Raw genomic sequence first — 25,957 nt, forward strand, 5'->3', positions numbered from 1 at the left:
TTAAATGGCAACTCTCCTTATCCCAGTATCATTTGTATATGTATGTAATAAGAGAATTTTGAATGAAATTTAAATGGTTTGCTTGTGTGAGGCATGGGTGATGCAAAAAAACCACTGGAACTAAAGTTAGACAAGGCAGCACTGCCTATAATGAATAAGGTTAAATACCAATGAAGATAACACTTTTATGGTTTTAGCATGCTTGACTGTCCTTTACTAGACTGTACATACAGGCTAAAAAATGTATAATAACAGTTATAGATGCTCTATTATGGAGTAATCAATTTCAATACAATGATATAAAAAAAAGGTAAAAACGATTGTGGATTTCATTATTGTGTATGTATGTATATATATATACATACATATATATATATATATATATATATATATATATATATATATATATATATATATATATATATATATATAATTGTATCTGTAGAACAATTGTATACACATACACAGTAGTTTTCACATGGCATTATTTTGAAGTCATCAAGTCAAAATATTTTTATTAATTTGTTGTAGTACTTCTCAGAATTATGAAATGTAATACCTTAAACTCGTTAATCAATGCACTAAATTATGAATACAATGTATTTTTATTTGCACTAAAGTAGAATTTAAATTAGTTGAGTATTTAAGGACAAAGGATTTTATTATAAGGCTCCGGCACTGTTGATATTGGGGTTTGGGATTCTAATCGGTATGGTGTGTTCTACTTTATTGAAGGAAAGCAGTTTATTATTATACAAATTTTAACTGCAGAAAACACATAAGTCTTATGTATAGTATTCTTCTTTCCAGCTAATGAAATTAGTTCTATAAAGGGGATTAATTTGATTGCAGTAGGAGCTAGCTGTTGCTTTAAAATAACATTGTTTGATAAGATCACTTTAATGCTGTACAAGTATTTAAAATATGTAAAATTATTCATGTTTTAAGGCCAAAAACAAGGAATACAAGAATTATCAAGAAAATATATTTTGACCTTTGACAAGCAAGTTAAGTTTAGGAGATTCATGTCCTAATTTCTGAAACAACACCAGCAGCTACTAACGGCCAAATGGGAACAATGATTCTGGGGATTATACTAATTATTACCAAAACAAAACTCCAGAGTCAAACCTAACTGTCTTATAATAAGCCATGTAAAACAAATGAAAGTTGTAATTATTAATGGACTTGAAGGTTATAGAAAGGTCTTGTGTGTGAATGTAATCACTAAAGGCTAACGTGCTAGTATATTTCTGCAAGTCTAAGGGTAAGTTTGTTTATAATATACAGTTTGAAAATAATCAGACTAATGCTTCCTTTTTAGCATGCTGAAATATATGCATTCTTCATTATTAATGTACTGTATGTGTTATGCTAATTTAAGCAACACAAGATATTTACAAGTTAACCAGAAAGGTGGATAAAGCCATATGGCAATAGTTTCTCTTTGCTGTGCCTTATGCTCTTACAAAATTTGCAGCAGGTACAGTAGTACATTACAAGACCTAAAGGTGAATTTATGAACACAATGTAGTCTATAAAGGTCAGTTATTGTGCAATTTGCCATATTCCCCCCCACACACAATTCTAATGGCCATGCACTGAGTTGATCCCATCAAATTGCAGATGATGTGCTACGTGTCTTGTGTGCTGTAGTAAACTGGATGTTCTGTGGATGGCATCACTTCTGGTTCACCAATGTGTGTGGCATTAATAATGGCATTTGTGTTTGATTCATTGGGGAAAGTGGTTACTGATGCAACCTGCTTTGGGTTCCCCTGTATCAATATGCACAATTGCACGATATTCATTTAAGTACCGAAAAGTGCAAGGAGAATCCATGATCGCTAGTGATGGGTGAATTTGTCACGTTTCGATTCACTTTGAATTTTGCGAATTTCCCGCAAAATGCGTGAAACTGGCAAAAAATTTGTGAAACGTCAAAGTTGGCACCAGTGCCCATTAAAATTAATGGGCGTCCGTTAATCATCGCCAGCGTCAAAATTGTCATCTACGTTGATTCCGTCCATGAATTTTCATGGCAACACGGAAATTCGCTGTGGATTTTGCACCTGCCGAATAAATTCGCCCATCGCTAAAGAGCACAAGTATGATGTATGATTACCTTTTGCGAATGGAATCAATGCATGCAAAAATATACCCCCAAAATGAATTCTTAAGCAACAGAAAGAATCTTACCAAACTGGAATATATATTTAAGTAAATATTGCCTTTTTACATATTTTGCCTTGAACCACAATTTTGTGATGGTCTCTGTGCTGCCCCAGAGATCACCTGACCAGAAATACTACAGCTCTAACTGTAAATGGAAAAAGTGTGAAAGCAAAAGATAGAACTCTGTCTGTTAATTGGTTCATGTGACCATATGTGTCTGGTTTGTTAATGTGAATTTGGAAAGTCATGTGAAATTTTTTAACTCTAATAAATTTGAATGTACTCAAAACTCGATTGGGAGGTCATTTATGAAAAAACTTGAATGTATAATAATCGATCGAATATGAGCGAACCGAATATTTGAATCCAATTCAAATAGAGTTTTTCTCTGAAAAAAATAACTTGAATGTCAGGAAGGCAATTAACATATTCAAATGGTTCAACTGACCTTTGCCATTGACTTCTACATGAACTCGGCAGGTTTTAGGTGGCTAATATTTAAATTAGAACTGTTTCCAGGGTCAAGATGTGATTAATATCACATTCAAATTTGAGTTGATGATTTAAAATTAAAATTTGTGAGTTTTGACCAAATAAAAATTCGAAAATTTGAATTTTAACATTCTAACCTTAATAAATCTGCCCCTTAGTGAGTCAAGATACACTTACGTTTCACCCAGCCAATTCTGACAAAACTAACACTGTGCTTGGTTTAACAGTAGGGATGGGCGAATTTGACCCGTTTCGTTTCGCCAAAAATTAAAGTCTATGGGCGGCAAAAAAATGTTGTCGAGCAGCAAATTTTTTGAAAAAATATGCCCATCCCTATTTAACAGCAGAGAAATGCCGGAAACCCAAGAGTCCATTGGTGACCCATGGAGACACGCATGTAATGTAAAATTAGGTGCATTAACTCATATGAAACACTTTCCATTTTAATTGTTAACTGTGTTTACATTGGAAACATCTGTATCACATAACTATATGTTATTTCACACTATAATGTGGCATATGCTTTATCTGCATTGTGAGGGGCAGGTAGTGGCCTTTGTTATAGACTGGTCCCTGCAGCTTCACCACTTTTTATGACTTGGTAGACTCACTGTGTTTAACAACATCATTTATATAACAGTCTTTCTCTTTGTCTAAGTTGTTTGTTGGAATCTCAACGGATTATCTCTGCTGACTAGGGATGGGCTAATTTAACCCGTTTCGCTTCACCAAAATTTCGCTACCGGCGAAAATTAGCCAAAATGCATTAAGGTCTTTAGACAATTTTTTTTTGATATGTGGCTAATATTTTTTGTCCCATTGAAGTCTATGGGCCTCATTTCTGACATCCATAAATGTTTCTGACTTCATAAAGGAATGCTGACCTAGGTTTGTATTTCTTCCCCCATTGGGATTAATATCACCGATTTGAGTCTCCACACAATACCAATGATATCAATGGCATTATCAACACACCATGCAGACAGGGGTCATATTTACCATATAGGAATTTGAGGGTCTGTGTCTAGGGTGGCAGCTTTAAAGGGGTGGCCCTCAGATGCCTAAATAGTAAATAAAATTCAAAACAAACTCTATTCTGCTGACATCACTACTCCTGCGCCAATGAGCACAAAGAGGTCCGGTGCCTAGGGTGGCACTGGACCAAAATACAATGCTGCATACAGAATAAGATGGTCATACAAGAACAGCGAGAGCAAAAGTAGTAAATAATAGCTAATTCCCTAAGCTTTTTCTTGTTGTTAAAAACATGTAATATATGGTTATAGCAAAAGTATAACCCAGCTTCCTTAAAACAAAGAAACATGACGGATTGCCTTTACACAGTTTGGTGCTGAAGAGTTCTCTCCTCTAGGTAATGCTTTTATTAAGATAGATTGATTTTCACAAATGGATGAACAGAGGAATGAACCTATTTTCCCAGCAGAGAGGCTAAAGAGGAATAAGTTAAGGATATCCAAATGAATACAATGACATCGAAATAGGTATTCTGAATAAAGTATGTAGCTTCTAACCACTCTAAAGCAACAGGTCAATTGTACAGAGAATTTACAACCAAATTAGTGGCAATCCTAAAACACTATTATTGATTGTAATGGTTTTATCTAGAGCTTTCTGTGACATTTTGTCTTCACTGCTGATTCCTTTCACACACTGTATGTTGGCCATTTATTTGAATGCTACTTAGATAATAGTGTAACCCCTATTTGCTGAATTAGACAAATACTAACTAGTGTGGTAGAGCATGGGCTATACATGCCACTCTTTCACCAGGATGGGCTTTCGCTAAATGGAAAGATCACAATGTTGTTGAACTACATCTCACTACTCCCAAAGGTGTAAAGGAATAGAGTAGGACCCCAGGGGTTCTTTACAAAACAGTAGAACAGGCTTTATTCAGGTATAAATCACCACAGGATTATCATACTCACAAATGAGGTAGTCAAAGTACAATTTCCAAGTACATTCACAGATGTAGCAGACACAGCATATAAAGACACCACACTAGGAATAGCCAGGGGAGTTGAGAAGATCACCTTCCAGGGTTTCAGTACCTCATGTGGCCCGGGTTCCCCTACAGCAGACGTGGAACAGGAATAGAACATAACCTGATTCCCTTGTCAGTACTGTGGTCCCTTCACTACAGGCAAAGCAGAGCCTGGGATAGAGCTACTCCCTTCTATCCTCATAGTTGGAGCTTGCGCTGCTCTTTATAACTAAGCCTTACTGTCTCACACTCTCTCTCTCTATAGAGTGTTATCACAGAAGCTACACTACGCATTTGCTTCACTTTATTCACGGGGTCCATGTACCCCGACTTGACTAAAGGGGTTGTCCCTAAGGGCCTAACACATGGGCCTTGTTGTCTCCGGGCTCAATGGACACCTCCACCCAGATCAACTGCTGCAGGCCAAAGAGGAAGGACCTCCCCCTGCAAAGCATTTTGTTACAGTGATACAGGATATGGTCATCAACCTAGGGCCAATGAAATGGGCATGCAAATAAGGTACCGAATGTTACATGGGTTTTAACCCAGCAACAGGGAACTAAGTCACTGTTAGGGAATGAAGCCATAAGGGCCATTACACTTATGGGTCCCTACAATAGCCAGGTACAGAGCTCAGATTGATTTTCCTCCGTTTTGTGTCCCATAATCTCATTCAGGGCCGGGCCAGTCTGGGCAGGTGCCCCAGGCAACCCGACCTGCCGCGTCGCCCCCTACACTGAGCGTGCGCAGGCACGCTGACAAAAGCGTCACAGTGCACGCCACATTCAATTACTTAGGCGCACACATTGCACGCCACGCTCCTGTCACATAGGAGCGTGCGCAAGCCCATACAGAGCAGGAATGAAGACCAGACAGGGGTAGGCAGCAGTTAAAGTTACGTGCTGGGTGCCCCCTAATCTTTGCGCCCCCTTGCACGTGCCTACTCTGCCTACCCTTAGTTCCGGCCCTGATCTCATTATTCGAAGAGCACTTAAAGCTGGATTTGATTCAGGGTCTTTGGTTTATTTTGTTAGATGTTTTCAAACCCAGTTAGAACTTAAAAATTATTTTTTTTGCAGAGAAGTGTAAATTGTATACAGTCATTTTTTTCCTGATCAGTACACTTGGGGGCATATTTACTAACATTTGGAGACAAACATCACTGGTGATGTTGCCCATAGCAACCAATCAGATCTTTGCTTTTGTTTTCTAACTTGTAGGTTACTGTTTAAATCTTATTGCTGATTGGTTGCTGTGGGCAACACCACCAGTGATGTTTATCTCCAACATTAATAAATACACCCGTAGGTCTGTACCATACAGTTTATTCATACCACAAAGTGTACGTTTCCAGTGACAAGAACTTGCAGTGCATTGCAGCATAATGTTGTCATCTCTTTCAGTGAGTTGTAAATATCAAATTGCAAAAGATCACCATGGGCCACTTCTCACTAATAGTGGTTTGAGTTGTCTTTGACCTGTGTTTGTACAATATAAACATTCCAGTAATCAAAATGTTATGGTGCTTCAGTTACAGTCAGTAAATAAGCAGTTTGAATTATCACAAAACATCATATAGATAGTGGCAGTTATAATTTGTAACTGGTCTTTCATTATTATTCTTTGCTTGGTTTGAGTTATTTATCTTTTGCTCTACATATTGGATTTAAACTGTATTCTGTTGCAAGGATCCCATTCACATAGCAACTAGTCTGAAGTTTGAATGGTAGACTATAAGATAAATAAAAGAGGGTCTGAACAGGAAGATAAATTATAGTAAGTTAAATATTAGGAGCAATAAAAAAAACTAACATTCTTTCTGCTTTCTCTTTGCTAAGGTCACCCACCCCAATCATTTACATTTAAGACTGAAAAAGAGAAAATACCAAATCGTCTCAGAATAACTCTGTAAACAAAATTTACTAAAAGCCAATTTTGAAGAGAAACTAAAGCCTGAACATTTCAGGTCTATATAAAAATATATCACATAAAATAAGCCATTTGTAAAACAAGGTTTCCCATAAATTAAACCTATTTGTTTGTACCACCAAGGGCTTATATAATGTACTGCACTCACATGAAAACCAAGGGCATGTATACATAAATGGACAGAGCTCTGTTTTTTAAGCCCCCACTTCTTACTGTTACTGTTCGAGCTCCATTATTTCCAGGTCAGGTGATTGGTCAAGTATTTGTAGAATTTGGAGTGCTCAACCCTTCCAATACGAACCCGTTGAGGGTAACAGGGGCGTAATCTCGATGACTTTTTCTTGCCCAACAGGTCCAGCATACGATGTACAAACAAATCAGAAGCACACTGATTGTAGTGTAATAAATGAGATTGGTATTTATTTAGCCCATATACATACAAGGTAAGGGCAACATTTCGGAACCTACTGGGCCCTTTGTCAAGGTGATTGGTCAAGTGTCACAAAGAAAATTTCAAAATGGTACCTCAAGAAAAAGGCAATAATTACTGATATATTACTGTAAGTAGTGATGGGTGAATTTGTCCTGGTACGCTTTGCCGTGAAATTTGCAAAATGGGCGAAAAATTCACAAAACACAGACATTTGACGCGCATTAAAGTCAATGGGCATCCGATTACTTGACACCAGTGAATTGTTGCAGATGAATTATCACAGCAATTTCGCGAATATTATTCACCTGCGGCGAGACGCGGTATTTAGCTGCGAAGTCGCGGGCGAATTAATTCACCCACAACTATATGTAAGCTATAATTATTGACATGATCAAAGATCAAAAATTATTATTTGCATGAGCCTAAAGTTTCAGCTTCCCAATAGCAGCAATCATCCAGGACTTCAAACTTGTCACCGGGAGTCACCATCTTGGAGAGTGTCTGTAACACACACATGTTCAGTGGGCTCTGAGCAGCTGTTGAGAAGCTAAGCTTAGGGGTCGTCACAAATTCTCAAGCAGAAAATGAGGTTTGCCTGTTATATAAGCTGATGGTACAGGACTGATTATTAAATTCTGATGCTAGTTGCACTTATTTCTGTGCTGCCATGCAGTAATAATCTGTATTAATTACTAATCAGCCTTGTATTGTGACATTTCTATTCTATGTGTACTGTATATTGTGAGTGGGTCCCTAAGCTCAGTAAGTAGGGATGTAGCGAACTAGTTCGCGCGAACTTCGACTGTTCGTGTCCGCCGAATGTTCGCGAACGTCGCGCGACGTTCGCCAATAGGCGTTCGCGTCAAAAATCGTTCGACCATTCAACCATTCGATTCCTTCGACCGCTAAAATCGAAGGATTTTCGTTCGAATCGAACGATCAAAGCCATTGGATTGAATGAAATCATTCGATCGAATGGCTTCGATCGTTCGATTCGAACGAAAATCCTTCGATCGAACAATTAAAATCCTTCGATCGTTCGAATCGAACGATTTTCGGATGTTCGAAGTTCGCGAACTGTTCGCGAACTGTTCGCATTTTTTGCCGGTGTTCGCGAACACATAAACGGCAGTTCGCTACATCCCTATCAGTAAGTGACAGCAGTACAGAGCATGTGCAGTGAATCAGCAGAAAAAAAGATGGGGGAATACAGGGAGCAACTTCAAAGGTGCAGACATTCTCTGCTAAAGGGCTGTTGTTGCCTTGAGCTGGTATACAACCCTGAAAGATCATTTGCAGAATTTCTACCCCACTTCCTTTTTACACTTTAGTTCTCCTTTAAAGGGGTGGTTCACCTTTAAGTTAACATTTACAATGTTATAAAATTAATAATTCTGGTCTTCATTTTTTCTTTCTTGTTTTTTTAATTATTTGCCTCCTTCTTCTGACTCTTAACATCTTTTCACTGACCCCACCAAACAAATGCTTTGTAAGGTGACAAATGTATTGTTATTGCTACTTTTTATTGCTCATCTTTCTATTCAGACCTCTCCTATTCATATTCCTGTTTCTTATTCCAATCAATCCATCTCTCTAGTTTGCAATTTCAGCAATCTGGTTTCAGCAAATTACCCTAGCAATGAGATTACTGAAATGGCAAACTAGAGAGCTGCTGAATAAAAAGCTAAATAATCCAAAAACCACATGTGATAATAAATGAAAATCAATTGCAAATTTCCTCAGAATATCACTCATCATACTAAAAGCTAATTTTATGGCAAACATCCCCTTTAAGGTGTATACCCTGTTCAGTTTTTAATGATAGTGGGTACATTCTTAAATACGTCTTAATATAAAGTTATTTAAGAAACATTTTTGTATATAAGCATATAACTTGACCACAGTATTTATGTGGGAGAATTTGTTTTTGAGGGTCAATGTAATATATATAAAGTGAAAAAGAAGTGCAATTTGAAAATGTATTTCTATGTGTGAGCAATTTTCCCTTTTTGCAAATTAAATATAGCTTTTGTGAACCCATGAAAATATTCAGCGACCCACTTAGTAGAAAAAAAGATTACAAATGTTATATTTTGCACCAGTGTGCAGTATTTCTTATTAACAAAGTTATTTGTGCTCCAAAATAAAAGCCACTTTTAAGCATGCCTAAAAAAGGTGCTGATCAATTAAAATGCACATGTAATGTAATAACTGTCTAATGAAGAATATTACATTGTAAAATGCTAATTTTTGTTCTTATTTATGCCATTTTTTTCTCTTTATAACTTTTATTACATTTCCCCCCTATGAATGTTCTTTCTCATAATATCAATATATATTGATACCTGTGTTCATTTAAAAAAAAACTGCTCAAAGGTCGAGGTGAATTTTCGAATTCAAAAAATTTGAATTTCGAGCTACTTTTTGTGTACTTTGACTAGGGAATAGTCCAAATTCGATTTGAATTTGAAAAAAATTTGAATATCGAAATTTATCATGTACTGTCTTTGACCATTTGCCATCTAAAACCTGCTGAATTGCTGTTTTAGCCTATGGGAGTCAATTGGTGGACTTTGAAAAATCAAAGTTTTTTTTTGGGAATTCGATGGAATGTGATATTACTTCGATTTCGTAACGATTAAAATTCGGCCAAATACGGACCTATTTGATCGAAAATGGAACAATTCGGCCAAAAAAAAACTTCAAAGCAATTTCGGTTGGTCTTTTTGAATTAGTATTTTGAAGTTTTTCAAATTTGAATTTGACTCTTGATAAATATGCCCCTTATTGATGTTGTATAATACAATCATCTTTACATACAGCCTCTTATTATTTCTATGTTGCAATATCAAAGTATTTCATACATTAATATTGATGGCATTATTGTAGCTATAAAAACACAACTTGCAGTGGAAAAAAAAACATTGAAGTGATATATCTTTCCAAAGTTATTTTCTTTATGGCTATAAAAACTGTGGGAGATAAAAGATTGGAATTCATAACATTTACCAAAGAAGGATCGTTAATTAAAATGGTGAGCATATAATTACCTGTACATTCCTGGTTGTGACATTCTCTGGTCTCACTATAGGGGCCCTTACAATCAGAGCCACCGTGGGATGCTGGAGAGCATTCCCTCTGCCTTTTCTGAGTCCCATTAGAACATGTAACCGAACATTGGCTCCAAGCGCTCCATTCCTGCCATAGTCCGTCAACTGCAAATGAGCAATGAAAACATATAAAGCAACAGATTTCACAGTTGGCCATATGAGCTAGGACAGCATTTGTTTTAATCCTCGGCAGATGCTGAGGCATTATAGGAGTTAATAAAACTAACGCAGAGCAGCAATGGCTTATTACTGAATATTTACTAAAATCCAAATTTATCTCATATTTTAGTTAAAAAAACCACAACCAAACTCCCATGCCCGATTTTAGCTTATTTATTAATAAAAGAAACTCAATTTAATCGGATTGCGGAACAACTCGATAAAATCTATCGAAAACCTGAATCACTCAAATTTTTCAGGCTTTTTCCAAAATTGCTTGAAAAAATAATTTAGCACAACCTAAAGAAGTTTTTAAAAAAATATATATATTTCATTACTCAAACCACATATATATTGAATGTAAAAGCATTATTTTCTAATCAAATATTCACTACAGATTACCACATATCCCTGTCCTAATCCATTCCCCGTAGGGCAGACTGATATATGCTCTTGCCAGCTGGCTTCAATATCTATACACAATATCTGCTGGCAGATTATGATGATGTCCATGTGTTATCATGGCTGTCTGCCAGTCATTGGGCCCTTTTGCTTTCAAAATTACTAGAAAGTCAACAGAGGGAGATATCAGATATAAGACTGTTGTGAGAGGTTGTAAACCTAAATATAAAATTGTGCATAAAAGAAACAAATTTAATTCTAAGTAATGTTCCAATGCATCAGTTTTTTTCAGTGATCTTGAAAGTTATTTTTAAATGTAATTGCTTTTGAAAGCAGTATCTATGTATCTCTTGCCATTCCGTGCACTGAATATAAATATCATTGAAATAATTTTGCATATGTCAGCTTCCCTCAAATCCAGACTCCAGTTCCCTCAATGCCTTGTATGTTCTGTATGGCTCACTAAACTGATACATCATGGATGATGTGTGGAAATTACTACATAAAACATTAATTGCATTCTACATAAGATTTTCAATACATCTTGACATTTGCTTCCATCTCAATAAGATTATGATTCCTAGTTTTTAAATATTTGAACAAAGTTTGGCATCTATTCAACAGCATTTGTCCATATGCACATATGCTGTCTGTGGAAAGCTTTTTCTGTTTCAAGCACATCTAACACAAATTGGTTTAATCTGCAATGCTCATCAGTATTCAGTACCATGTATTTATAAAGATGGTTTCAGCAACAGTATAACAGTATAACTATATATCTCTTAGAGGCCCATTTATCAAATTTTGAATTCATGTGAATTCATGTGAATTTCTTTTAATCCAAATATACTCACAATTTCGACTGGTAAATTATTTATGAAACATTAGAATGTCTAATATTCAATAGAATGGTTCCGACACGGAAATTTGAATCGTAATTGTGGTGTTCATGCAAATGGCCTGTAGATGTCACTGTGCTCATACTTATACTGTGCATACTTCCTGGTAGCTTAAAAGTGAAAGTGAAAGCTTACTGTTGTGTAATGCCTGCATGACTCTGCTAATAAAGCACTGTTATACTCTACTCATCCTCGGCTACCCAAAACATAACAGTAATCAATTCAAATTAGATTCGTACAAATCAAGTTTTTCTCCTGAAAAAAAAACCCCTCAAATGTCAGGAAGGCTATTAACTTCTCCAAATGGCTCAACGGTCCTCTGCCATTGACTTGTAAGTTAACTGGTTTTAGGTGGCAAATATTCGTACTAGGACTGTTTCCATGGCCGAGGTGTAATAAATCTCACATTTGAATTTACATTCAAATAGGGGGATTAATATTCGAATGTGTGGATTTTACACTCAAAATTCGAATTCAAATTTACTATTCAACCCTTAATAAATATTCCCCTTAATCTTAAACTCCCAGGTTGGTTCTCTATGGTTTGCACGCATAAGTAATAAAGCTAGGTGAACCATACTAGGAGGCAGATTTATTATTCAGTGTAAGAAAATGGCATCAGAATTCGCCACATATCGACAGGCTGTGACATGCAAAAAACTTTAAAAAATGTTAAAAACATGTTTCATTAGAGCAACTTCCACCTAATCGTACAGGTATTGGATCTGTTATCTGGAAACCAGTTAACAAGAAAGTTCCAAATTACGGAATGACTGCCTCCCATAGCCTCCATTTTACCCAAATAATCCAATTTTTTTTAAATTGATTGCCTTTTTCTCTGTAATAATAAAACAACACCTTGTACTTGATCCCAACTAAGATATAATTAATGTAAAACAATACCCCAAACAATGTAGGTCTCTATAAATAATATATTGCATAAAACAGTTCATATGTAAAACCCTGCTTCATGTAAATAAACCATTTTCATAATAATATACTTTTTTTTAGTAGTATGTGCCATTGGGTTATCATAAATAGAAAGTTGCCATTTTTAAAAAATAAGGGCCTCCCCCTTGGATCCTAGGATTCATGAGCACACAAACAAATCATTAGTTTACATGAGCCAATTAACAGACAGAGTTTGGATTTTTGCTTCCACACTTCTTGTGTGTTACAGTTAGAGCTGCAGTATTTCTGGTCAGGTGATCTCTGAGGCAGCACCGAGACTATCATGGTGGTTCAAAGCAAGAGATGTAAAACGGAAATATTTACTTAAATATATATTCCAGTTTGGTAAGATTCTTTAATATTCTACTTAATTTGATATACCGTATATACTTGAGTATAAGCCAACCCGAGTATAAGCCGAGGTACCTAATTTTACCTACGAAAACTGGGAAAACGTATTGACTCTAGTATAAGCCTAGACACAACTACAGCCCTGTCTCCCAGCAGCGCACATTCTGCCAAAGCGACCCCCCATCGATCAACCGGACTTCTTTGCAAAGTTGATGGTGACTAGAGATGTCGCGAACTGTTCGCCGGCGAACTTGTTCGCGCGAACATCGGGTGTTCGCGCTCGCCGGAAGTTCGCGAACGTCGCGCGACGTTCGCCATTTTGGGTTCGCCATTGTTGGCGCTTTTTTTTGCCCTCTCACCCCAGACCAGCAGGTACATGGCAGCCAATCAGGAAGCTCTCCCCTGGACCACTCCCCTTCCCTATAAAAACCGAAGCCCTGCAGCGTTTTTTCACTCTGCCTGTGTGTGCTGAAGAGATAGTGTAGGGAGAGAGCTGCTGCCTGTTAGTGATTTCAGGGACAGTTGAAAGTTTGCTGGCTAGTAATCGTTTTGATACTGCTCTGTTATTGGAGGGACAGAAGTCTGCAGGGGTTTGAGGGACATTTAAGCTTAGGTAGCTTTGCTGGCTAGTAATCTACCTTCTACTGCAGTGCTCTGTATGTAGCTGCAGTGGGCAGCTGTCCTGCTTCTGATCTCATCTGCTGACTGCTGCAATAACAGTAGTCCTTGTAAGGACTGCTTTTATTTATTTTTTTGTTGTTTTACTACTACTACTACTACTACTATAAGAGCCCAGTGCTATTAGTCTAGCAGTGTTGGGGAGTGGGACTGGTGTGCTAATCTGCTGCTCCTAGTAGTTCAGCAGCACCAACTTTAATTTTTTTTTTTTAATATTCATTTTTTTTTATTTTACTTTTTTTTATTTTACTACCGCTGTAGTAGTGTATAAGTTGACCTTTTAGGCATTATTTGCCCTGTAGGCATTTTTTGCCCAGTGTGTTATTCAACCAACTGCCATCTAGCTGTGTGACCTTGTTCACATTCTGTCTAAATATCCATAATATTACCGTCTCCAGAAAAAACACCGGAGTGACTTTTTTCAAGCAGCCATAATATATTTTACGTAATCCGTATCCATCGCTGTAGTAGTGTATAAGTTGACCTTTTAGGCATTATTTGCCCTGTAGGCATTTTTTGCCCAGTGTGTTATTCAACCAACTGCCATCTAGCTGTGTGACCTTGTTCACATTCTGTCTAAATATCCATAATATTACCGTCTCCAGAAAAAACACCGGAGTGACTTTTTTCAAGCAGCCATAATAAATTTTACGAGATCCGTATCCACCGCTGTAGTAGTGTATACGTTGATCTTGTGGGCAGTATTTGCACAGTGTTTTCTTCAACCCGCCATCTAGCTGTGTGAGCTTGTTCACATTTTGTCTAAATATTGATAATATTATCGTCTCTAGAAAAACCACTTGAGTTACTTTTTTTCAAGCAGCATTCATATATTTTACGTAATCCGTATCCACCGCTGTAGTAGTGTATACGTTGACCTTGTAGGCATTATTTGCACAGTGTTTTCTTCAACCCGCCATCTAGCTGTGTGAGCTTGTTCACATTTTGTCTAAATATTGATAATATTATCGTCTCTAGAAAAACCACTTGAGTTACTTTTTTTCAAGCAGCATTCATATATTTTACGTAATCCGTATCCACCGCTGTAGTAGTGTATACGTTGACCTTGTAGGCATTATTTGCACAGTGTTTTCTTCAACCCGCCATCTAGCTGTGTGAGCTTGTTCACATTTTGTCTAAATATTGATAATATTATCGTCTCTAGAAAAACCACTTGAGTTACTTTTTTTCAAGCAGCATTCATATATTTTACGTAATCCGTATCCACCGCTGTAGTAGTGTATACGTTGACCTTGTAGGCATTATTTGCACAGTGTTTTCTTCAACCCGCCATCTAGCTGTGTGAGCTTGTTCACATTTTGTCTAAATATTGATAATATTATCGTCTCTAGAAAAACCACTTGAGTTACTTTTTTTCAAGCAGCATTCATATATTTTACGTAATCCGTATCCACCGCTGTAGTAGTGTATACGTTGACCTTGTAGGCATTATTTGCACAGTGTTTTCTTCAACCCGCCATCTAGCTGTGTGAGCTTGTTCACATTTTGTCTAAATATTGATAATATTATCGTCTCTAGAAAAACCACTTGAGTTACTTTTTTTCAAGCAGCATTCATATATTTTACGTAATCCGTATCCACCGCTGTAGTAGTGTATACGTTGACCTTGTAGGCATTATTTGCACAGTGTTTTCTTCAACCCGCCATCTAGCTGTGTGAGCTTGTTCACATTTTGTCTAAATATTGATAATATTATCGTCTCTAGAAAAACCACTTGAGTTACTTTTTTTCAAGCAGCATTCATATATTTTACGTAATCCGTATCCACCGCTGTAGTAGTGTATACGTTGACCTTGTAGGCATTATTTGCACAGTGTTTTCTTCAACCCGCCATCTAGCTGTGTGAGCTTGTTCACATTTTGTCTAAATATTGATAATATTATCGTCTCTAGAAAAACCACTTGAGTTACTTTTTTTCAAGCAGCATTCATATATTTTACGTAATCCGTATCCACCGCTGTAGTAGTGTATACGTTGACCTTGTAGGCATTATTTGCACAGTGTTTTCTTCAACCCGCCATCTAGCTGTGTGAGCTTGTTCACATTTTGTCTAAATATTGATAATATTATCGTCTCTAGAAAAACCACTTGAGTTACTTTTTTTCAAGCAGCATTCATATGTTTTACGTAATCCGTATCCACCGCTGTAGTAGTGTATACGTTGACCTTGTAGGCATTATTTGCACCGTGTTTTCTTCAACCCGCCATCTAGCTGTGTGAGCTTGTTCACATTTTGTCTAAATATTGATAATATTATCGTCTCTAGAAAAACCACTTGAGTTACTTTTTTTCAAGCAGCATTCATATATTTTACGTAATCCGTATCCACCGCTGTAGTAGTGTATACGTTGACCTTGTAGGCATTATTTGCACAGTGTTTTCTTCAACCCGCCATCTAGCTGTGTGAGCTTGTTCACATTTTGTCTAAATATTGATAATATTATCGTCTCTAGAAAAACCACTTGAGTTACTTTTTTTCAAGCAGCATTCATATATTTTACGTAATCCGTATCCACCGCTGTAGTAGTGTATACGTTGACCTTGTAGGCATTATTTGCACCGTGTTTTCTTCAACCCGCCATCTAGCTGTGTGAGCTTGTTCACATTTTGTCTAAATATTGATAATATTATCGTCTCTAGAAAAACCACTTGAGTTACTTTTTTTCAAGCAGCATTCATATATTTTACGTAATCCGTATCCACCGCTGTAGTAGTGTATACGTTGACCTTGTAGGCATTATTTGCACCGTGTTTTCTTCAACCCGCCATCTAGCTGTGTGAGCTTGTTCACATTTTGTCTAAATATTGATAATATTATCGTCTCTAGAAAAACCACTTGAGTTACTTTTTTTCAAGCAGCATTCATATATTTTACGTAATCCGTATCCACCGCTGTAGTAGTGTATACGTTGACCTTGTAGGCATTATTTGCACAGTGTTTTCTTCAACCCGCCATCTAGCTGTGTGAGCTTGTTCACATTTTGTCTAAATATTGATAATATTATCGTCTCTAGAAAAACCACTTGAGTTACTTTTTTTCAAGCAGCATTCATATATTTTACGTAATCCGTATCCACCGCTGTAGTAGTGTATACGTTGACCTTGTAGGCATTATTTGCACAGTGTTTTCTTCAACCCGCCATCTAGCTGTGTGAGCTTGTTCACATTTTGTCTAAATATTGATAATATTATCGTCTCTAGAAAAACCACTTGAGTTACTTTTTTTCAAGCAGCATTCATATATTTTACGTAATCCGTATCCACCTCTGTAGTAGTGTATACGTTGACCTTGTAGGCATTATTTGCACAGTGTTTTCTTCAACCCGCCATCTAGCTGTGTGAGCTTGTTCACATTTTGTCTAAATATTGATAATATTATCGTCTCTAGAAAAACCACTTGAGTTACTTTTTTTCAAGCAGCATTCATATATTTTACGTAATCCGTATCCACCGCTGTAGTAGTGTATACGTTGACCTTGTAGGCATTATTTGCACAGTGTTTTCTTCAACCCGCCATCTAGCTGTGTGAGCTTGTTCACATTTTGTCTAAATATTGATAATATTATCGTCTCTAGAAAAACCACTTGAGTTACTTTTTTTCAAGCAGCATTCATATATTTTACGTAATCCGTATCCACCACTGTAGTAGTGTATACGTTGACCTTGTAGGCATTATTTGCACACTGTTTTCTTCAAACTGCCATCTAGCTGTGTGTATTATCGTTTCCAGAAAAACCAACTGAGTTTTTGTTGTTGTTGTTTTTTTAAAAATAATGCCAGGCAAAGGCAGACCGCCACGCAGAGGCCGTGCTAGGGGCCGTGCTGCTATGCAATCCTGTGGCCCTAGCAAATTGCCCAGTTTTAAAAAGCCAATAACCCTGAACTCCCAAAATGCTGAAGAGGTAGTTGACTGGCTTACACAGCACACCCCATCCTCTACCGTTTCTAACTTTACCACAACATCCTCCTCATCCTCCACTGCTATGGCCACCCCACGTAACACTTCCTCCACCACCGGTGCCCCTTCTTCACTGGAGTCAGAGGAGTTATTTTCCCATGAGTTTCTTGAACTGAGTAATGCGCAACCATTATTGCCAGAAGAAGATGAAGGAGATGAGGACCTTACACCAGATTTAATTCTGGCAGAGAACACGATAGAGATGGACATAATGAGTGATGAGGAGGAGGTCCCCGCTGCTGCTTCCTTCTGTGATGTGTCAGAAGAAATTGATGCATCTGAGGAGAATGATGATGAGGAGATTGATGTTTTGTGGGTGCCTAGTAGAAGAGAGCAAGAGGAGGGTAGTTCAGATGGAGAGACGGAGAGTCAGAGAGGCAGTAGGAGAATAAGACTTAGAAGAAGCAGGGAGGACAGCCCGCAGGGATCAGTAGGGCAACAACATGTATCGGCACCTGTGTTCAGCCGGCCAACGCACCCGCCATTGCCGCCAATGCCGCCAACTTCTACTGTTACCGCCAGATCGCACACTTCCAAAAAGTCAGCAGTGTGGGATTTTTTTAATGTGTGTGCCTCTGACAAAAGCATTGTAATTTGCAATGAGTGCAGTCAGAAACTGAGCCTTGGTAAGCCCAACAGCCACATAGGTACAACTTCTATGCGAAGGCACATGAGCGGCAAGCACAAAGCACTTTGGGAGCAACACCTCAAAGGCAACAGGCAAACTAAAAGCCACACTCCTTCTGGTCCAGCATCTTACTGCTCTACCTCTGCTCTCCTTGACCTGTCTGAACCACCCTCCACTCCGCCTTCCACCTTGACCACCTGTTCCCATTCCCAGTCATCTGCCACCAGCCAAGTTTCTGTGAAGGCCATGTTTGAGCGTAAGAAGCCAATGTCTGACTGTCACCCCCTTGCCCGGCGTCTGACAGCTGGCTTGTCTGCACTCTTAGCCCGCCAGCTTTTACCATACCAGCTGGTGGACTCTGAGGCCTTCCGCAAATTTGTAGCAATTGGGACACCGCAGTGGAAGGTACCCAGCCGCAATTTTTTTTCTGAAAAGGGAATACCACACCTGTACCAACATGTGCAGAGCCAAGTTACCGCATCTCTGTCACTTAGTGTTGGGCCAAAGGTCCATATGACTACTGACGCATGGTCCTCCAAGCATGGTCAGGGCAGGTATGTCACCTACACTGCCCACTGGGTGAACTTGGTAATGGCTGGGAAGCAGGGAATGGGTAGCTCAACAACAACAGTGGAGTTGGTGTCACCGCCACGGATTGCACGCGGTTCTGCCACCACCTCTACTCCTCCATCGCTCTCTACCTCGTCTTCTTCCTCTTCTTCTTCTTACTCTGCTGCTGGGTCCTCCTTCTCCTCCTCCACACCTGTGCACCCCCAGCTCCCCCTAGGCTATTCGACGTGCCAGGTACGCCGTTGTCACGCTGTCTTGGGGATGACGTGCCTGGAAAGCAAAAACCATACCGGATCTGTACTCCTGTCATCTCTGCAGTCACAGGCCGATCGGTGGCTGACCCCACACCAACTGCAGATCGGAAAAGTGGTGTGTGACAATGGAAGCAATCTGTTGGCAGCGTTGAGACTGGGCAATTTAACACATGTGCCCTGCATGGCACATGTGTTAAATTTAATAGTCCAACGTTTTGTCTCCAAGTACCCAGGATTCCAAGACGTTCTCACCCAGTCCAGAAAGGTGTCGGCCCATTTCAGACGTTCCTACACAGCCATGGCACGCCTTGCTGACATTCAGCAGCGCTACAACATGCCAGTCAGGCGTTTGATTTCTGACAGCCAGACTCGCTGGAATTCAACGCTCCTTATGTTGGAAACGCGTTTTTGCGCAAGTTCGCGAATATGTTCGCGAACTTTTTTTCCGACGTTCGCTACATCCCTAATGGTGACAGAGACTTGCCAAACGGATTACTGTGTGCATTGTCTCACTGTCCCACTACCATGTGCAGAGGGTGCTGTGTGATATTGTCATCACTGTTAATCTTTCGTATAACCAACAGAGGGCGCTGTGTGATATTGCAGTCACTGTTATTCTTTAATATAACCAACAGAGGGCGCTGTGTGATATTGCAGTCACTGTTATTCTTTCATATAACCAACAGAGGGCGCTGTGTGATATTGCAGTCACTGTTATTCTTTCATATAACCAACAGAGGGTGCACTGTTATTCTTTCATATAACCAACAGATGGCGCTGTGTGATTTTGCAGTCACTGTTATTGTTTCATATAACCAACAGAGGGCGCACTGTTATTCTTTCATATAACCAACAGAGGGTGCTGTGTGATATTGCAGTCACTGTTATTCTTTCATATAACCAACCCATGGCGCTGTGTGATATTACAGTCACTGTTATTCTTTCATATAACCAACAGAGGGCGCACTGTTATTCTTTCATATAACCAACAGAGGGCATTGTGGGATATTGCAGTCTCTCCCCAAGTGAACTGTTGGTATAGGAATGATTAAAAGGGACTGCAATCTCAGCTACTGTCCGCTAACCCGAGTATAAGCCGAGGTAGACTTTTTCAGCACATTTTGGATGCTGAAAAACTCGGCTTATACTCGAGTATATACGGTAAACTATCTTTTGCTTAAGTATTCATTTTGGGGGTATAGTTTTTCTTTAAACCTAATTGGAAGCAAAACCAGCCTATTGGGTGTATTTAATGTTTACATTATTTTTTTATTAGACTAGAGATGAATTATGAAATGATATGTTATCCAGAAAACCCCAGGTCCCGAGCATTCTAGTGGGTTTGTTTTTTACAATCGTAAATCTCTATATTTTCTCCTATTATACTACTTACAATTACAAGATAATGGTGTCCTTTTTTAAACCCTTCATTAAACTGAGGGAGCTTTATCAGGGTGACAGAACTACAGAGTTTGCATTCAAAATGAAATGCTGAAATGCTTAGGTTACCGAAAACTGACCTAGACAGCAATCAATCAACTGAAATCTGACAACACTGTCAGCAGGTAACTAACACTGCAGGAGTTCCTGTAAATAGGAAAATGAAAGCAACAAGCAAATAGACTCACACAGCTTGCAATCAACAGACAAACGTATTATGGCCCTGCCATTTATAATTTATCTGTTTGGTATTCCCAATCTGTAATTGCTAGCTCAGCTGTTGCATGTGACAGGAAATCAGTGTAACAGGAAGGGAGAGTATAAGGCAGTTAAGGGCTAGATCTGCAGACATTTATAGTCTTGAGGCTTCCTACATTACCCCATTGAAATCATTCCCTATAAGTAATGTTGTTTTGTAGCTACACATCTATAATGCTTGTCTAGGGAATGTTACTGTCACCCTAATGGGCAAATTCACTAAGCGCAGAAAATGCGCTAGCAACGGCCTTGCTGCACTTCGCCACACTTCACCAGGCGTTATTTCGCCAGGACTGCTCAAATTCATGAAGATCCGAAGTTGCGCACAGGTTACCGAACTGTTGCAAAGTTGAACTAGCAATAATACGACAAGCAGTCCGAAGTTACGCTAGCGATGCCTAATTAGCATACAGCGTGCAGTTAAAGTACAATGGACGTATATGTTGCAACAACTACATTACAGTACAGAAGGCCAGGGAAACTGAATAAGAATTAAATACAGGTCTTATATTGCCCTACACATGTGCCCACTGTATAGTTTAGGTGCCAAATGTAAGGGGGAAGGAGGGTACCTGTTATGTTTTGGGTAGCCGAGGATGAGTAGAGTATAACACTTCACTTCACCTGGTATGAGCTGGCGAAGTCGAGTCTGGTTTAAGAGGTAACATTCAGGAAAATCCGCAAATTAGTGAATTATAGTAGTTATGTCTCTTCACCAGAGCGCAACTTCGCCTGGCTTAGGGTGCGAAGTAGCGCTAGAGTATGTCTACTTCGCTAGCGAATTTATGCCAGTACCCATTAGTAAATCGGCAAAGTGGCAAAACGACGTCACGCTGGCGAACGTCACATTTTGACCTTTAGTAAATTTCCCCCTATGTTTGTTGTTTATAAGGGTTTATTGCGCATCCAACTAGTGAGATGCTGCTTATAGTAGCTAGCCATGTTCAAAATACAGCTGTCATTTCTTCAAACGCTGATATGTATCTTCTGCATGTATTTGTATGAGTAAACACTTTCAACATCACTTCGTGATCCAAGAGTAGAGATGGGCTAATCTGGGGCGTTTCGCCAAAAAATTTGCGAATTTCCCGAGATATTCGTGAAATGGTATGTCGGTTTCGCAAATGTATTCGCCGGCGGCAATTCGCGGGGGATTCGTCGCGAATTTGCGCCTGCCGAATAAATTCGCCCATCACTATCCAAGAGTTGATATGCAAAGGTGTTTAGCTTGCTGGATAATTGAATAGGACATTCAGTGAGGCCATTACAAAACTCACCTAAGAAGATCACAGACATACTGTAATAAAAAGTGGTATACTATTTAACACCATATATACATCGATTTTCAAACAAAGACGAGGGTCGAATTTTGAAAATTAACTTCCACCTTTGATAAATTTGCATCTTAATGTTAACATGATTCGAATTCAATTGAAATCCGATTCAAGTTTGTGGGTTGATCCCATTCACCCGAGTTAGAAAAATTAGAATTTCTTGAAAAATTTTGATTGGTCTTTTTTACTAGAATTTCGAGTTCATGGGAGTTTATGGGAGGTTTTACAAACGCTCGTGAACTCTAAATTCAACCCTTGATAAATATGCACCTAAGTGTCTTGTGCAATGTCGTTTATTGTCCATAATGATTGAGTGGCAGATATATAAGTGTGGAGAGAAGCAGTTGAATTCTAGGAAGTGGTTTGACAGTTTGTTGTTAATAAAAGAAGCTCTGCTTGAACCATTTAAATGTTTCCATTATGACCTGTAACAAGCACATACATCCCTGTAACTACAGAGAGAAAGCATTGTTAACTATTCACATATTGTATTAAACCAGTTTCTTACACCTTTTAGTAACCTCAAGGGAAAGTAATACGATACTGTTAAGTGCTGAGTTCAGAAAAGCCGTGCCTACAGAATGGCTATATTGGAAAATAAGATATTTTGGAAGGAATTTATTGGAATGTCTATGTCAATTTAAGGGATAGTAGCCATTGAGTAACCAATTGTAGTAAAACTAAAAGAGGAACTCTTTAATTGATCATGCGCAAATTTTAAGGGAGATTTACTGTTCTACTGTTTAGATTCCACTTTGCAGTACAATACCTAGGAACCATGTTTGTGTTTGTGGCATATGTTATGGGTTCATAGTAGCAATTAACATAATGATATATGATTCCTTTCATTAACATCAACCTCCTATTTTATCAAATAACATACAGAGCAAATAAACTGCTATGGATGGAAAAAGAGGCTGCAAGCTTACATGCCTTTAAGTCTGTTGGAAATACAGTATGTTGCTCTTCAACTACAACTTATACAACAGCAGGCCTACAGGTTAAACTAATTCAGTAACATCTGCTACTTGGCCAGTGAACAAATGTAGCAAAGCTTTCTCTAAATGTCATATTTTGTGCATGTGCCAAGAGATGTAAATATATACATACAGCAACTACATATTATACTATGTATGTACATATATTTTGCTGCTACAGAGAAACTTTGACTCTGCAGATACATCTAAATTTGAGGGGGTCCACAGGGAAACCATGCATCTAAAGTTTCACATCAAGTTCTAGAAAAAAATGGTCATAGCCAATGCTACAGTCATAAACCCTAACTCTAATAAAACTATTATTTTGGTATAATTACTGGCTCAATTTTAAAGAATCTGGGGGGGGGTATCAAAAATCCGAAAAACAGTAAAAATAATTGCCCTATGCAAGCACGCCTGATGTTTTAAACTTTCTGTTTAGGAATCTTGCATAACCTCAGCAGCAGCCTGCAACAAAGCAGCAAAAATGAAAAGCTTAAAAAGGGTTCCATATTTTTATTACATCACATTATACATTTTACATACATTAAAGGAAGATGAATCAACAACATTGTTAAATATTTTCCTTATAGTATGTGTTAATGTTTATTCTTTCTATAGCACCATTTATAAATATTACTATTTGGACTTTAAACTTTGAACAGCAGATGGAGGGTAGCATGTACTGTATGAAACACAATACTAATTTATTATACTGTACATAACTAAACTCTTTTTATTGCATTGACCACATACTGTAACACCAACAACAAACAAAATGTTGTCTTACCAGGACAGAGAGCAATATTGCATGGTTTATGTTGCATTTCCAGGCCATCACAGTGCCTTCCACCATACTGAGGAGGGCTACATGACCTTGTTCTAGTTCTTTGGCCTCTTCCACATGTAAAAGAGCATAAACTCCAAGGTGTCCACTCGTCCCACACTCCATGGACTGTAACAAAGAAATTTCAGTTTTAAAGGGGATGTAAAGGCAAAATAATAACATTTTTTAATTTATTTAATGAAAAATAAATCTGTCTCCAATGTACTTTAATTTAAAAAATGTGTACCGTTTTTATAATAATTCTGACTGCAGTGATATTTCCCCTTCGTTTTACTTGCTCTGACTGTAGAGGATAGGAAACCTCAGATGGTTCCTTACTGCTCTGCAGGGAAATTATCATACTTTCAAATGGCAGGGGGGAGCCCCCCCACCTTACTTCCCAGAACTCGAGCAGCTTTGTTTGTTTCCCTGTAGAGCAGCCTGCGACCATGTAGAGATTTGTATCCGCAGATCCAATGTAGTCTGCATATTCTGATTATTAATCAGTCTTGCTGTATCGGCTTCTATGGCAGATATTATTTGACTTGTGCTGTTTTGATAATTTATGGCAATTCCTAAGCTTAACCTCCCAACAGACGCCCAGACCACACTGAGCATGTGCGCAGTCTTGGTCTTCCAAAGATGTTTAACAAAGTTACAAGATGGTAACCCCCTGCAGCTAACTTTGAAAACATAAATTGTTTGTTTAATTAGGCTTCTAGTGCCGTAAGTTCATGGTTATGTTTAGTATACAAAATACAGAATTTCTAGCATTATTCTATTTTAGACTTTAGTTCCCTTTTGAAGCACAGCAATTTGAAACCTAAATGCACAATTATAAAGGAATTTTGCCTCAACTTAATATTAAAAGCTAGTAGAAGATGGAAATAATACAGCATTACTATAAACTCTACCAATGTGGCTTCATAAAGCACTCGTATAACTCTTGAAATTAATTTGTGTTTAGTTGAATTCTCCGTATTGGGCATACTTATTACCCATTGGTGCTTTCAGTTTGCTTAGTATTTGTACCAGGGGTTATTTCTAAACTTTGTACTGAAAAAGACTTCAATGCAAGTTTCACACACTTCTGGCAAAGCGAAATGGGTCAGATTCGCCCAACAGCAATAAGAGCTAACAAATATTTTTTAGACTCCAAAGCTTTAGTGATAAATAGGCTTACTACAAGATGTCAGGAAAGAGTAAATCTTGAATTAAAGTATTGACTGGTATAATCATTGATCTGTGTTATGTGGTTGAAAAATCTTAATTCTGCAATGACAGAAACACCTTGTCAGCCTTTCTTATCATGCATGCCTAAAACAATGCATTTTGCATAGCTATCTTGGTACAGGTAACATATGTTCACCAGATGTGTGTGAGGTTTTAATACATCTCAGATGACATACTGTATCAAGGCCAAAATAATCACATAATCAAAGAAAAGATTTTTGGTAATTTAAAGGTACAACATTTCTTGAAAAAGAAGAAATTTCAAGCTCTGCTCTAGCATACTGGGGAAATAGTTACAGCACACATGTTATAAGATTAGATACTATTGGCAGTAATAAGCTCTCTGCTCTATTCACAAGCACATTCACCTCTCGGAACCCTTGCTCTCTGAGTCTGAAGCATATTGCTTTAAGAAAAGATTCAGGCTATTATTTTGTGCACGGAAATGAACACAATAAGTCCTATAATGGTAACAATTGTTGTTGTTCAGTAAAATATAGCAACACTTGATAAAATACAGTAGTTTGAGAATAATATTTTTTTTAACTTTTCATTAAAGGAAAACTATACCCTTCAAACAATGTAAGTCTCTATAAAAATATATTGCAGCTCACATGTAAAACCCTGCTTCATGTAACTAAACCATTTTCACAACAATATACTTTTTAGTAGAATGTGCCATTGGGTAATTATAAATAGAAAACTGCCATTTTAAAAAATAAGGGCTGCCCCCCTGGGATCGTATGATTCACTGTGCACACAAACATACCAAACAAAGCATACTTGTTTGTCACATGAGCCAATTAACTGACAAAGTTCTGTCTTTTGCTTCCACACTTCTTCCTGTTACAGTTAGGGGCCCATTTACTTAGCT

The 25,957-nt window shown here is 38.1% G+C and overlaps 1 protein-coding gene across 4 annotated transcripts in view; it reads right to left on the reverse strand.

Annotated features, from left to right (window-relative positions):
- The window catches only part of LOC108718003 (adhesion G protein-coupled receptor B3), a 521,962-nt gene that overhangs the window by 290,182 nt on the left and 205,823 nt on the right, over window positions 1–25,957 (reverse strand). For all 4 annotated transcript variants that reach the window (XM_041564704.1, XM_041564703.1, XM_041564701.1 and 1 more), the window contains exons 5-6: window positions 23,815–23,979; window positions 10,085–10,249 (exon numbers count right to left, since the gene is read on the reverse strand). In XM_041564704.1, coding sequence (XP_041420638.1) covers window positions 10,085–10,249; window positions 23,815–23,979 — 330 coding nt within the window. The remainder of the gene's footprint in view (window positions 1–10,084; window positions 10,250–23,814; window positions 23,980–25,957) is intronic.

The sequence above is a fragment of the Xenopus laevis genome, chromosome 5S, assembly GCF_017654675.1.
Source record: "Xenopus laevis strain J_2021 chromosome 5S, Xenopus_laevis_v10.1, whole genome shotgun sequence".
In the NCBI taxonomy this organism is placed as follows: domain Eukaryota; kingdom Metazoa; phylum Chordata; class Amphibia; order Anura; family Pipidae; genus Xenopus; species Xenopus laevis.